This window comes from Triticum urartu, chromosome 3 (genome assembly GCF_003073215.2).
Source record: "Triticum urartu cultivar G1812 chromosome 3, Tu2.1, whole genome shotgun sequence".
Classification (NCBI taxonomy): Eukaryota; Viridiplantae; Streptophyta; class Magnoliopsida; order Poales; family Poaceae; genus Triticum; species Triticum urartu.
This window is the reverse complement of record NC_053024.1, coordinates 400,674,465-400,690,164: the sequence shown is the minus strand read 5'-3', so window position 1 is coordinate 400,690,164 and position 15,700 is coordinate 400,674,465. Positions and strand designations below refer to the sequence as shown.

Here is a 15,700-nt window from a genome sequence, read left to right as displayed (position 1 = left end):
TACTCTGGATGGAGATTCTGCCAGCAAGGATGGTCGTGGATCTACTGTGGGAACCAGGATTCTTTCCCAAAAAGAATGCGATCCTATATTTGAGACCCCTCTGATTATTATTATTATTTTGAAAAGAAGGATATACCCCAGCCTTTGCATATCTGGATGATGCATGCAGCCATATTATTAATTATTTATAAAAACCTTATAAAATAATACTTTTTTCGTTTTTAGATATTTGTCTTTTTAGAGATTTCAAATGAACTATCACATATGGATGTATATAAACATATTTTAGAATGTAAATTCATTCATTTTGCTCTGTATGTAGTCACTTGTTGAAATATCTAGAAAGACAAATATTTAGTAACGAAGGAAGTACGTCAGTATGCCTGAAGCCACCATCTTAACAACATATCTGTCGCTACTCCTATCCTTTTGATGAAGGGGTGCCAAATGTCCGAGCTAGTCTGAAATATGAGTGGGTTCATGTTCTTCTACGTGAAGACTGCAATATGAGCTTTTTGTCATGTGGGTGGCGCACGTGCAGCATGGGCTCTTGGTTCCTGTTGAGTTCAACAGGCCCCCATCGATCAAGCTCGTTGTAAAGAAATGAATCAAAGCGATTTGCACGTCTCTTTCCAGCAATCCAGTTTGGGTCAAGATCACTGTGCACCCATTCAACCGATCGAGATTCGCTGCCATGTGATCGAGATTTGCACGCTTGACACGCGCCTGCTGACTAATTTTGCACGGCATCCAGGCTTACGCCGCCTCCCCTCCCAGAGAAAGGAAAGAAAAATACTTCCATCGAGCACGTATGTTTTGTGAATCCAAATATCGGCTTACAATTGCCGATCGAGCACGTGATAATGATTATCTTATCCCTATTCGTACGTGCTACGACAGCAAACGAGACATATATGCTGCACTTCGGTACAGTACAAGAGACGAGAAGAGACAAGTTTCGCCGACTGAACCAATCATCAGAGGCTGGTGGATTCGAGGCGACAAGGAGCACAAGCGTATATGTATATGTAATGTATGCATACGCCATTTTGCCATTTGCGCCACATGCAAGAGAGAGATGAAGAGATCAGGGCTGAGGGCATGGGCATCTTGTCACCGTTTGCAGTGCTGAGGTGCCAGCTTTCATACCTTGATGTACGTTGACGATGTGGTTGTCCTCATCAGGCTGGTCACAATGAGCAAGAAAATAAGCTAGTAACTTACAATTTTTCTAGACTATGTTACTACCTTCATAGTGGGTATGAATATCTATGTAGTGTCATGCAACGATGTATTTATTAGGTTATAGACTCATTGTTTCTTGGAGTGTGTGATGTTCCGGTAACTTAGCTAGTTACCACAAGCACCTCTCTCTTCATTAAATATGTGCCACATAAGTAAAGTTGTATTGAAGTGTGTGATGTTACTCCTAAATTCCTCCCCATTATGACCAGCCTCAAGCCATCCTCATCGGACCTGTTGCTCGTGTAGGTCACGCTCGACTGTTTTGATGGCGCATAGGGCTGCACACCAATCTACGTAAATGCTCGTTGTCGCCGATTAGATGCTCAGAGGAGCACCTCGTAGTTGCTGCCCAACACTTTCCATGCCCGATACTGAGGTTCCCCTACATCTATCTTTCTTCCTTTTTCATACAAGCTGAGGTCGCCTAAGGCGTGCCTGCAACCAATATTGGACAAGGTTTGCAATCGGCTATAGCCAGTGGCGATTCTACTGGGTATGCTTCAACAGGCTCAAGCCTGCCCTCCAAAATTGAAAAACAAAAATTCACTACTAGTTCCCAGCCCATTTCAACCCACTGTCTAAGTGTCTAGCCTGTTGTTTCCCCGTTCCAACCCCTTGTACTCAAGTTCAGCCTGCCCTTCATTCTTATTCAAGATTCGCCACTGGCTGTAGCCATGGATTGCTCGTTGGATCACTGCGGCTGGTCGCCTCGAGCTGGTGAAGTCGGTCCTCACATCCATCCCCGTGTATCACTCCATCGCGATTCAGCTGCCCGTGTGGCTGATCGATGGGTTTGAGAAGAGGATTTGTGTCTTCTTTTGGAAGGGGACTGGCGCCGTCAACGGTGGCCATTGTCTGGTAGCTTGGGAGCAAGCGTGCAAGCCATTCGAGTATGGCAGATTGGGAGTCCCGAACCTCAAGCTATTGGGCTATACATTCCAGGTGCGCTGGCCATGGATGCAGCGCACATCTGATTGCTGCTTGGCGGGTCTACAACCGGCCATCGAGCCTGAGGTGCGGGCTATTTTTGACTCGTCCATCAAGGTGATGCTAGGGGATGGTAAGAAGGCTCTTTTCTGGACGAACTTTTGGCTCCACGAGCGTTCCTTTCAGTTCGAGGCCCGAAGCTATTCCTGGCGGTGAACGACGGTGCGCGGCGCTCGCGAACGGTTCATGAGGCCTTGGAGGACCGCACTTGGATGAGGGACATCACCGGGTGTTGATGGTTAGAGTGCTAACGCAATTCCTGATGCTCATGGACTTGCTTCTCGAAGTGCGCCTACTCCCTGAGATTCCGGATCGCATAATCTGGAAGTGGACGCCAACTAAGGTATATTTTGCGAGCTCGACTTACCAGGTGTTCTTTGCTAGCCTTGAGAGGTGGGCCCATTGGAAGTCTTGGGCTCCGGCCAAGTGCAAGCTTCACTTCTAGCTAGCGATGAGGCTTCGGATTTGGACGGCAGACAAACACCTTTGGCACGGCCTGCAGTCCCACGTCATGTGCCCCGTTATGCGAGCAGGAGGCCGAGACTGCAGACCATCTGGCACTGGGCTGTGTGTTTGCCAGGGAGGTGCGGCACTATGCCCTCTCGTGTTGCGGCCTCGGTCAGTTGGCGTCCACCATGGATGCAACTATCACGGAGTGGTGGGTAGCTAGACGTGCAATGATCCCGAAGGAGCGGAGGAAGCGTTTCGATTCGCTTGCCCTCCTCATCGTCTGGATGCTATGGAAGGAGCGTAATGGTCGCGTCTTTCAGCGGTCATCAGTCGTTGTTCGATACCTTTGTCATCACATCAGTAATGAGGTTGAGCTATGGAAGCTTTCTGGTGCGAGGGGATTGTCGGACATCTGGAGATAGGACCTTCTCACACACAGGGTGTTGTTGAGTGTCCCCGGTGTTATTGGCTGCCCACCATATGCTGCCGTGAGGATGGTTTGTAACCGCGGTGAGCCGCCAGACTCTATACTTTTAGTTCTATTCTTCTAATACATCGACGTGCAAAGCTTTTGCGCGTTCGCAAAAAAAAGACATGAAGAGATCACCGCAACCATATAAACTTAAATAAAGAAAAAGTGGAGGCTAGATAAATTTGACACCACGTGTCGACAATAATTTGTGTCTAGAATAAAACATGTTACAAAAAGCAAACAAGTAAACTTACCAGCCGGTGAGCCAGGAGGCGAAGGGGCCCCAACATCGCTCGCTGCAGAGCCTGGCACTCCAGAAGTAGAGTTCTCCGGATGTAGGGTAGGCAGAACAAATCTCGGCCATCGCTAGGCCGACGATGATGGTGAAGGTGCCGGCAATCGGCCAACCATACACCATGGCCACCGGTCCACCAAACTCGAGACCTGTCCCGTACAACGTAGTGATGCCCGTAAGGACTGATATGATCGAGAAGGTAACCGAGAAGTTGGAGAACAACCTGCATGTGTAACATGGTCACCCAACAACACAACACATCATAGAAAATTGCTTTCGTACTGTGAAATTTATTTCTTTTGCATCAAAGAAAACACAAAAACAAATGAAGCATGTGGAGCCTTGCAGGTGGCTTCTATGGGAAACACAACAGTTAAAATGAAGCCACATCGGTTCAAAGCTAAATAATGAAGCTGCATCTAAATTATTTTTTTATGGAAAGCTACATCTGTATAAACTGATTTGGGTCGAATTTGTTATGCGGATATTTCAGCTTAGTTTTGGGGCTTGCATATGAAAATGGGGACCTCCTATTTAGCATGCTACATGCTAGCAAACAACCAACACGCACTCCTCTCCTCTTCCCCACAGGGCGCCCGTTTGGGCCGGTCCATACATGAGGCGGGACGACCCTATTTTTCCATTTCATTTTTTCTTGTTTTTCCTTCTTTAAAATAATTTGGGATTTGAAAATGTTTCAGAATTCAAAACATTGTGAATTTAAAAAAAACGTTCAAGATTCCATAGAATATTAGTGGATCCAAAAATAGATATTCATGATTTTGAAAAATGGTTCAAGATTTTTAAAAAATATTTATGGCTTCATACAATATTAAAAAAATGTTCGTGAATTATAGAAAAAAAATCATCGATAAAAAGATCAGGAATTCAAAAAATGTTCATGCATTTTTAAAAAAGCATTTGTCGAACAAATAAAATTTTAAAAATTGTTCCCAAATTTTCAAAAACGTTCGCCAATTAAAAAATATTTTATGATTCATAAAATTGAAAATATTTTGTGAATTCGAAAAGAGTTCATGAATTTTTAAAAATATTCAAAAAAATTAAAAACATTTTGGATTTCATTAAAAAATGTGAATTCAAAAAATACTCACGAATTTGACAAGTTGGTCGCAAAATATATGAAGGAAAAATTAAATGAGAAAACGAACATGAAAGAAAGAAAATAACGAAAATGAAAAAAGCTGAAAAAATCCAAAAGAAAAAACACAAAAAAGAGGAAAAACGGTCTGGGAAGGCTTTAGAACCTTCCCAAAATTGGAACGGAGGTCGGGAACCGCCCCTCGGTGTATACTTATCCTACGCGCCAAATTGGATTGGCCATGAAAATGCCATTGGCTCAGCCAACCCTATGATCCAAATTGTATTCCAGTGCCCATCGATCAATAAAACCTAGTGAATTACGCTCAAAATAAAAAAATTATGAAAATGCCTAGAGAAAAATAAATCCTTTTTCTTTAAGCTAGAAAAATGAATCCTACTATGGTATTAAAACCTTAATGAGTCAAAGCAAGTGCACAGCGTCCGCAAGCAACCCATCCGTCGTTGACACTTGACAGAACGAAACACGCAACTTGCAGTGGCTAGCTAACACGTAACCGCATCAAACAAAGCTGGATTGAAGTAAACTAAACTTCATAGATCGACAGAATCGATGTGCCAGCTAAACAGTCAAACAGAGCAAACAAGAACGACAGGTTCGATTTTCTGAATCAGTAGAGTACGTACGAGAGATTGCGCTTGAGCTGCGGCTCGTAGCCAAGCAGCCTCAGCTTCTTTGCGTCGTAGTAGTCGTCGTCGCCGCCGGCGGTGGATATCACGGCGGCCTCGTCGCCGGCGAGCCGGCTGTAGCTGCTCTGCCATGCCATGCTCACCCTTCTTCTGCGATCTTGAGACTAACAACAGTGGCTGGGAGGGACGGGTGATAGCCTACCTCAGCTAACTACCACTCCGAGATCCAGGTTTTATGCTAATGACCCGTGACAGTATGGCCGGAGCTTATAGTGGGGAAGACGCCGGGTGCGGCGAGCGGGTGACCCAGATTCGGTAGGACGTGTTTGGTAGCCCGTGTACATCTCAACCAAGTCCAGTTGGGTCAATAAAAACATGTTTGATTACATACGAGGTGGGCTGGCTCGCATCGACACGAACCTTAAAAGGAACCTAGAGACTAGCTCGCTGGAAACCTTCAAATCGGTAGTTTCCAGCAAGCCAGGATGAGTGCGGCGCAAGGCGTTGCAGCTCGCACGCAAGGAGGCGAGGCGAAGTCGAAGGGAAATGGCGGGAGATGGAAATCGGGCACGGCGGGATGACACCAAGCTCTATGACAAGCTGCTCCTCTGTTCATACCACCGGCGACGGCGACAGACGCTGATACGTCCATTTTGCATCATGTTTTTTCTACTGTCATTTATAGTATTTTCAATCAATGTAACACTTTGTGGAGCAATTCTAATGTCTTTTCTCTTATAATATGCAAGGTTTACATAAAGAGGAAGATTGCCGATAGCTGGAATTTTGGACCTGAAAAGGCTATGTCGGAGATACCTATTCTGCACATCTTCAAATAAGCTAAAATTTTACATAGATTTATTTTGGAATATATAAAAATTATTGTAGAAAATAAGTACCAGAGGGGGTCACCCAGATGCCCACTAGGCACCAGGGCGCGCCTACCCCCCTGGCACGCCCTGGGGGGTAGTGGAGCCCTGGCCAAGGTCTGGTGCTCCTCTTCTGATATATAAACCCATTTGTTCTAGAAAAAAAAGAGGACTTTCAGGATAAAGCACCGTGTCTCGAGGCGGAACTTGTGCAGAGCACTTTTGCTCTCTGGCGGAGAGATTCCGCCAAGGATACTTCCCCCCTGGAGGGGGGAAAATCGAACTCATCGTCATCACCAACAATTCTCTCACCGTGGAAGGGCTAATCTTCATCAACATCTTCAACAGCACTATCTCATTTCAAACCCTAGTTCATCTCTTGTATTCAATTTTTGTATCAAAATCTCATATTGGTACATGTGGGTTGTTAGTAGTGTTGATTACATCTTGTAGTTGATGCTAGTTGGTTTATTTGATGGAAGATCATATGTTCAGATCTATTATGCTATTCAATACCTCTTTGATCTTGAGCATGAATATATTTTGTAAATAGTTACTTTTGTTTTTGAGGACATGAGAGAAGTCTTGTCATAAGTATTCATGTGAATTTGATGTTTGCTCGATATTTTGATGATATGTATGTTGTGATTGCCTTAGTGGTGTTATTTGAACGTAGACTACATGACACTTCATCTTTAGGCCTAAGTGAATGCAGGAGTAGTTATTAGATGATGGGTTGCTAGAGTGACAGAAGCTTAAACCCTAGTTTATGCGCTATTTCATAAGGAGCTGATTTGGATCCACATGTTTAATGCTATGATTAGATTTTATCTTAATTATTCTTTCGTAGTTGCCGATGCTTGTGAGAGGGGTTAATGTCACAGCCCTAGCTTTACCCCGGCCTTGGACTAGTTTGGTTGCTGCATCATGTTTAAATTCAATTGAAATTTGAATTGAGGAATTTTCCAAGTCTCGGAAAACCTCTAAAAATAACCAACATTTAAATCTCATCAAATGAGTCCAAGAAAATGTTTCTGTTATTCTGTGAAAATATTGGCATGAGGTGAAATTCAAACCAATATTTTGGGAGTCACAGAAATAATTTATTTGGGACTTTGATTTAAATCAATAATATATTTGGGTTGGAATTATTTCTGTTATATAAGAAATAATGTCCAAATAATCCCAAACTGAAATGTTTCATGTTGGGTTTATTCCATACAATGAGCATGAACAGTTTGGTGATTTTTGGAAGTATCTAAGTATTTTTAATAAAGCCACAAAGTTGCAGAATAATAGAAAACAGGAAATATAAAAAAAAAGAGGAACCTTACCGTGCAGCCCACCACTGTAGTGGCCTACTGGCCAAAGCCAGCCCGGCCCACCAGGGGCAGCACTGTCTTCTTCCTCCTGCCAGGAGGAGAAGCAGCTGCGTGCCCGATGGCCGGCGAGCCGCGCTGGCTCCTCCTTGCCTGCGTGCCCCCCCTCGACTGCCTGGTCGCCGCCACGCACACCCCCCGACCCCCTCGTTCTCTCACTCTCTGCTCGTGCCCTCCCCTTTCCTCTGTCTCTCTCCGTCGCTCTTCCCCTCACGCGCCTGAGCACGCCGCCGTGAGCCGCCGCACCCACCGTCGTCGCCTTGCCTCCCCGAGCTATCCAGAGCCTTCGCCACATCTCGCTTCACCTCTGCACCGAAGGAAGGAAGCACGGAGGCCCCGAGCAGCCGCCATCATCATCGTCTTCAAGCTTCGGCTCCGGCGCCCTTATCCGTTGATCCGGCCACTCCGGCGCGCCCCCGAGCCCGCTAACCATCCCTGCAGCTCCGCGGTGAGCCGTTGACCCGATTCCCCCTTGCCCCGTTGTCCCCCGAGTGATCTAGCCCCGATCCCCAACCATGACCGAAGCCTCTCGCCGCCGGCCATGGCGTAGCCGTGGCTACGGCCGCGCAAGCCCGCATCCGAGCTCACGGCTGCACTCATCGCACTCCAACGAGTCTACTACGACCACCCATGGTTCCTTCCGTGCCCCGCATTGCCGAACCCGAGCTCGCCCGAGCTCCGGCCGCCGCTAAAGCTCGTTGCTGGCCACTCTCCGGCCACTCCAGCACCATCCGTCACCATCACTAGAAGCGCCGCAACGCCAGGAACCCGTAGATCCCTCCCGCGCATCAAACCGTCGCCGGAGTAGCGATTCCGGCGTGCCTCCGCCGTCTGTCGAGGTCGCCGGCGGCTAATCCCCGGCCGTGCCGACGTGGCGACATCATTAGTTGCTAATGAGCCCACTAATGACCCCTCTAGAGCCACTGACGTGTGGGAGCCTGTGACTAATTAGGTTAGTCTAATTTTCTGTTAGGATTAGTACTAATACGTGTGGACCCCACGTGTTAGCTTTGACTTTGGTCAAGTCAACGTTGACCGGGCCCACCTGTCAGTGACCTTGGCCAGCACCGTGTCACTGACCAGTGGGACCCACTGGTCAATTTTGACCCAGAACAGCTCAGTTGACCTGCTGATGTCACACAGACGTCATGCTGACGCAATAAGTCATTTCTAGATTAAAAATAATTCAGAAAATTCCAGAAAATAGTATAAACTTCTAAAATTCATAGAAATTCAACCGTAACTCCAAATGAAATAAATTATATATGAAAAATGATCAGAAAAATTCAAGGAATCCATCTGTACCATTTTCATGCATGTTTGAACAATGTTTGTCCTCTGTTTTGGACAAAACAAATAAAGGGCATTTAAATAATCATATATGGAGTTGGAATTTGAATCTTGTATTCAAACCAACTTCATTTAAATCATAACTAGATGCATTAGCTCAAATCACAGCATATTGCCATGTCATGGTCATGCATCATATTGTTGCATTGCATTGATTGTGTTCCCTCTTGTTTGCCGGTGGTTGTTCCCCCTCGGTAGGTGTATGTTTCGGCGATGAGTTCGATGACACCGATGAAGAGCTTTACTATCTTCAGAAGTGCCAGGCAAGCAAAACCCCCTTGTTCATTCTAATACAATCCCACTCTCTCGCTCCTGCTCTCTTTTACTGCATTAGGACAACAACGATTCAACTGTACATGCTGCGGTAGTTGAACCCCTTCCTTTGCATGACATGTCATTGCCATAGTAAATAGATGAAACCCACTAGCATGAGTAGGAGTTGTTTGAGCCCTGATGTGCCTACTCATTCATGCTTGTTTGTCATGCCTGCTATTGCATAGAGTTGTGTCAGGTCTAATTCATCGGGAATGAATCGGAGGTGTGTGAACATGTCCTACTGTGTGTGAGCTAAGTGTGTGAACACGTTTTGGTAAAGGTAGCGGTGAGAGGCCATGTAGGAGTACATGGTGGGTTGTCTCATTGAAACCGTCCTCAGGAACTGAGTTCTGTGTCTGTGATCCATGAACAGCTACTACCACTCATTGGGATCCTTAATTGACCCTCTCGGCTTCTTAATCACCCTAGTACTCTGTCCAGGAGTTGCAACTAGTTTCTGGTGTTTGTAGGTTATGTGTTGGCGGCCGTGCGTAGCGCTGACCCTAGGGCTGGGCTATGTTGCGGTAGATACACCGTGGCACGGTGTACCGGGCGCCCGTTTGGTGTCTCGGGAACCCTGTTCACATCGTTCGGGGCCGTATGTGGAAAACTCGGCCGGACTCCCTGCGGATGGAACCTGGATAGGCGATAAACCTGGACTAGAGACTTAAGTGTTTAGGTAGGCCGTGGCCGACACCCTCGCCAGGCTTCCGCTTGAAGGTTGCCGAGATACATGACGTGTATATGGTGGTAAGTGGTGGGAGTGTGTGTGAAGAAGTACACCCCTGCAGGGTTATCATTATCTATTCGAATAGCCGGATTCCTCGGATATGGAAACTTGGACCCCTTGCATAGTTCATAGACAAGTGAAAGTGGATACTCTAAAACTCGCAAGATAAGTGTGAGTGCTATGGATGGCCTTCTCGTAGGGAGACGGGAGAGGATCCATAGTGGTGTATTGAATGGTGAATATGTGGACTCGTGTGCGCCACCTCAAAAGAGTTACTTGCAGTCGTAGTTTAATATAGCCACCGAGTCAAAGCTGGCTTGCTGCAGTTGAACTCCACCACCCCCTTTGTTGATACCGATGCATATGTAGATAGTTCTGACGTAAGTCTTGTTGGGTACATTTGTACTCACGTTTGCTTATTTTATGTTTTGCAGAGAGACTTCAGTCTCTCTAGTAGTTCCGCATGGACTTCGACGTTTAGCTTGATACCTCAGCTACGATCTTGTGCCCTCGGCAGGATCTGGTAGATAGTCAGGCTTCTTAGCCTTTTTCATTTGTAGATGTCTGTACTCAGACATGTTAAGCTTCCGCATGTGCTTTGCATTGTATGCTATGATTGTTGTGTCATGAGCCCCATGTTTGTAATATCTCGCTCCTCGGAGCCTAATGAATAAATACTTGAGTTGTAGAGTTATGTTGTGATGCCATGTTGTATTTACACATATCGAGCATATTGTGTGTATGATTGAAATGCTTGGTATGTGTGGGATCCGATAATCTAGTTGATTATCCTTGGCAGCCTCTCTTATGGGGAAATGTAGTCTAGTGCTTCCATGAGCCATAGTAGTCCGCTACAGCCCGGTTCACCGGAGTCCTGCTAGCCCAGCACTACTGCTCAGGACACTTGACTGGCCGGCATGTGTTTCACTTCGTTCCTGTGTCTGTCCCTTCGGGGAAATGTCACGCGGTGACATCCGGAGTCCTGCCTAGCCTGCTACAGCCCGGGTTCCCGGAGTCCTGTTAGCCCAGTGCTACAGCCCGGATTCACACACTGCTGACCGACATGCTCGATGTGAATCATGTATGCCTGTCCCCATAGGTTAGTGCCGCTTTGGGTTAACGACTGGCCATGTCGGCCCGGGTTCTCTGTCATATGGATGCTAGCAACACTATCATATACGTGAGCCAAAAGGTGCAAACGGTCCCGGGCCATGGTAAGGCGACACCGTGGGAATACCGTGCGTGAGGCCACAAAGTGATATGAGGTGTTACCGGCTAGATCGATGTGACTTGGAATTGGGGTCCTAACAGTTAATCATAAGTGTGAGGTTTGTTCTAAGAACAACACCCAAGCAGCAGTCCATACACATATCAAATTATCAAAGCAGCGAACGTGAATCAAACAAACATGATGAAAGTGACTAGATGAAATTCCCATGTGTCCTCAAGAACACTTTGCTTATTATAATAGACTGTCCCGGCCCGTCCTTTGCTACAAAAGGATTGGGCTACTTTCCTGTACCTTTGTTACCATTACTATTACTTGCTCGTTACAATTTTTCTTACTATCAAACTATCTATTACCGATAATTTCAGTGCCTACAGAAAATACCTTACTGAAAACCACTTGTCATTTCCTTCTGCTCCTCGTTGGGTTCGACACTCTTACTTATCGAAAGGACTACGATAAATCCCCTATACTTGTGGGTCATCAGATGCGGCGTAGTCTCTGGCAGCAGGAGCTGCTTCACTCCTTCCTCGTGGACACCGTCTGGTCGCCCTCGACTATGCAACCCCCCCCTTCGTCCTCGTCGTCTCTAGTAAGCAACATGGCCCCTGTCGGTGTCAAAACCGGCAGATCTTGGATAGGGGGGCCCAAGAAGTGAGTCTAAGGATCAATGGTAACATGGGACAGTGGGAACACGATGTTTACCCAGGTTCGGTCCCTCTTAATGGAGGTAAAACCCTACGTCCTACTTGATTGTATTCGATGAGTATAGGGGTTGCAAGAGTTGATCTACCTCGTGATCGTAATGGCTAAACCCTAACACTACTGCAGGATGCTGCTAACGCGACACTACGATCAAAGACCCTTCGAGAAACTGTGTGCGATGCAATAATCACAAGCGGTGCTGTATGAAAACCGTCAGAAATGTGTTAAACGTTTGCGATGACGGATGCAACAAACACGGTTCAGGTTTTAGTTACGTGTGCGATGAAGGGCATACGGTTCAGTTCGTTTAACTGTTTGCGATGAGGAGGAACAAAAGAAACGGGTAGCCAGATGAAGGCGTGTGCGATACACAACATACGGTTCACTTGGAAAAACTGTTTGTGATTAGGCAACACAAAAGAAACGGGCAGCCACATGAAGGTGTGTGCGATATACGGCATGCGGTTCACTCGGATGAACTGTTTGCGTTGAGACATGAGAACAAAAACGGTCCAGCTTAACAAGATGTGTGTGATACGCGGCAAGCAGGTCTGTAATCAGAAATGTGTGTGAAAACTGATAATAACACAGATGGTTGCTGCTAATAAGACGTGTGTATTATGCGATGGGATTGCATACAGAACAACAACATACACACACACACACTTATAAGGACATGCTTGCATAACCAAATTAAACATCCACTTACATAGGTGGCTACTACAACCATGGCATTTGCACACACCAAAGTAAAATATTACATGCATAATTACATAGGTGGCTACTACACACATGACATTTCCACACACATCAATAAAGTAAACTATATATTACATGCATGATTAACTAGCATAAACGATCATCTGATCATCATCTACTTCTTGTGATGCTTGCTCTGCTTGTGGCTCGATCCGGACTCGTCGATTTGGGTAACGAGGCACTTCCTCATGTCAACGATCCGCTTGTGCATCTCGTAGCATGTGTACACGCTCTTGGCTGCGAACCTAAGGTGAGGTTCATCCAATTGCCGCATCCAGGCCTTGTGCTAGGATACGGGACTTATTCTCTGGGCGTCCTGCTTCATCTTTTCGTAGTAGGGGTCGATGATGTCCGAGGCGAGTTCAATCAGTGAGTCCTGCTTCGTGCTGCCCCAGACCCTGTAGTGGTCACGGATTTCAACAAGGTTCTTGCAGGCCAAGCCCGTAACACTAAGCGCTTTTACATCGTCTTTGGTATCCACCATGGCGAACTTGTAGTCGGTGCTGTTGACAAACCTGTTGAAACGGTCGCAAGGCTCTGTGGCCATGCAGTAGTGGTAGATGAGGACATGATGGCGCACACACAACTGGGCGACGACAACCTTCTGATCTATGCCGGGACGACCGGCGGTGTACTGGAGGTCGATGTTGACCACCTTGTAGTTGTCTCCAGCAAAAAACTGCTCAATGTTGTTGATGTAGTCGTCCATCACGGCCGGGTGGATGGTGTACACCATCGAGAGATCCGTCCCCCTCGCGTGGGTCTCCACTCTATGCTCGCCGAACTCCATTGGAGCGCCGCCGGACATCCCCTCTCTATGTGTCGTCGTGGGTGTGCTTGTTGTGTTGTGGGACACGATCGAAAGGTTGAAGAGACTAAGGTTATAATGATTGCGTGAATTAAAGGGGAAGCCGGACGACCAGGAATATGGGCAGGCCCTGATGGCAGTTCTAATTTACAGTGCGTAACTCCATCGTGTCGCACGTAACTGCATCACGTGGCAACACGCGCAACACAACCGCATGCATATGGGCCCCCGGACGTGATCGTGCGCACGCCCAACCGCTGGCAGAGCATGCGCGGAGGGACGCGAGCAGAGCGCTCTGCGGTCGCCTTAAGGAAAAGTTGTCCACAAGCCGAGCGTGCCAACGGATGCGAGCAGAGCGCGTCAACGGACGCGACAGAGCACGCTGCGGCGCCTAACGGCGAGCACGACGCGTTGCGGCGCCTAACGGCAAGCAGAGCTTGCCGAGGGAGGCGAGCGGAGGACGGCACAGTGATATGTGGCAAATAAGACGAAATGTGTGAGCGATGTCGGAGACATCAAGCAAGAATCAGATTAGAGTTGCGTGTGCGATACGTGGCAGACAGTTGATCCACCAGAGCTGTTTGTGATGGAATAAGCCGTGTGTGTTGCGGGCAAACGCTTGCTGATGTATAACCTTAAATTTAACCAAAAAAGTGTTAATGCATGTTACAAAAATTGTATAGCTGGAAACAATGTTCAAATACGACTCCAAGGATATAATCTATGGTGACATGCATTCGTATTTTATTAGTTAAATCTACGTATAAACCAGGACGGGGGTATAGTAGGTAATTAAATCGCAAACGTTTTTATTAACTGTATGTGTACATGTCCTCTCGTCCTCCTCTCGCACGTCATGTCACCCCGCTGCCACAAACGGCTTACAACACAAGCTTGCGCAGCGCGAGGAGGCGTTCTTTTGGCCAAACGGTGGCGCCAATGAATCGTCGGTGAGCCCGTTCCCACGCAACCTCGCAGATTCCCGCGCAAGCTTCTCGCCTGACTCGGTGAAATCCCCCAAAATCCCAATGCTTGCCGGCCTGCTATAAAAACCCTCATGGCCGGCGAGTCCTGCGTCGCATTTTCCCTCCCTCCCTGTAGCTTATCTCGTCTGCTTCTCCTACAATCGCCAATGGCACCGGTCCGTCGTCGTCGCTCAGCCACTCCGCCGTCATCAGAGGACAGCTCCAGCTGGGAGGCTACACTGCGGCGGCGGCGCAGTCCCCGACGTAGTGTAGTGCGCGTGGCGTCCCTGTTGGGTGTGCGTGGAACACCCACCACACGCTGCCGGCCGCCATTGCCGCCACACCACCGTCGAAAGCCAGGGCCATCTCTCGCTCCGCCGGCGCGGCCCGAAGGCAGGAGGTGGCCGTCGTGGCCGCCACCCCACTATCGGCCACCGTGGCCATCACTCGCTCCGCCACCGCGGCCCGAAGGCGGGAGGTGGTGGTTGTGGCCGCCACCCCATCATCGCCCACCATGGCCGCTAGCCCACCATCGACCGCCGGGATCATCACCCGCTCCGCCACCACTGCCCGAAGGAGGAAGGCGGAGGTGGAGGCCCGCACGTGCGCCAGCGACCTTGCGCGCTACATCGAGTTCCTACGGGAGGAGGAGGAGCGCCTCGTCGAGCACACAAAGAGCCTTATCGCAGCCATGGCCGCAGCACACGCTGACGCAGAGACGAGGAATCAGGAGATCTACGAGCAGTCCGGCGCTCCGAGAGGGATCGTCTGGAGCGTTAGTGGGCGTTTGAGCTGGCAAGCGTCGCTGAACGTGCAACAGCGGCATGCACCGTATTGCATTTGTCCAGCTCGTCGGTAGGCTCCTCCTCCTCCTCCTCCTCCTCCTCCTCCTCCTCCTCCTCTGCCTCTTACTGAGCACGCTCGGCAGAGGAGAGGCTGCCTGAAGTAGCACAAAGCCCCTCCGTGGTAGTAGTAGTATTTAGGGGCTATTTTGTTCAGTTCATCTGACTATAGATGCGTGGTCGAACTGTACAACGTACTTAAAATTAGCCAGTATATATAGTTGAACTAGCTATTTCAGTACATGGTTGGCAACAATAGAGGAGAAGTTTGGTCGGTTCAGCTATCGAGTTGAACTGTTTGTATAAATTAAGAACAACTGCTTAATCTATGAATGAAATCTATGCTTAATTACTGAATTTTAGTTGCAAAAATTACATAGTGCTAATGATTTCTAGATGCACATTTTGACAAATCGCAGTGTTACAAGGATTGACAAATGGCAACGTTACTATATCAACAAATGTAAATCTTTCCAGTTTGACAAATGGCAACATACCCAATATGACAGATGCAAATCTTACCAAATTGTTTGTACATGGTTGCACACG

At 47.6% G+C, this 15,700-nt stretch overlaps 1 protein-coding gene across 1 annotated transcript; it reads right to left on the bottom strand.

The window, feature by feature from the left end:
• Positions 1–135: 135 nt before the first annotated feature.
• Positions 136–13,272, bottom strand: LOC125546839. Its single transcript, XM_048710956.1, has 5 exons — positions 13,172–13,272; positions 12,832–12,934; positions 5,199–5,399; positions 3,409–3,672; positions 136–1,186 (listed from the first exon to the last, which is right to left on the bottom strand). The coding sequence occupies exons 1-5, from the start codon at positions 13,270–13,272 to the stop codon at positions 1,088–1,090; spliced, it is 768 nt and encodes a 255-aa protein (XP_048566913.1). The 3' UTR covers positions 136–1,087.
• Between the last annotated feature and the right edge of the window lie 2,428 nt (positions 13,273–15,700).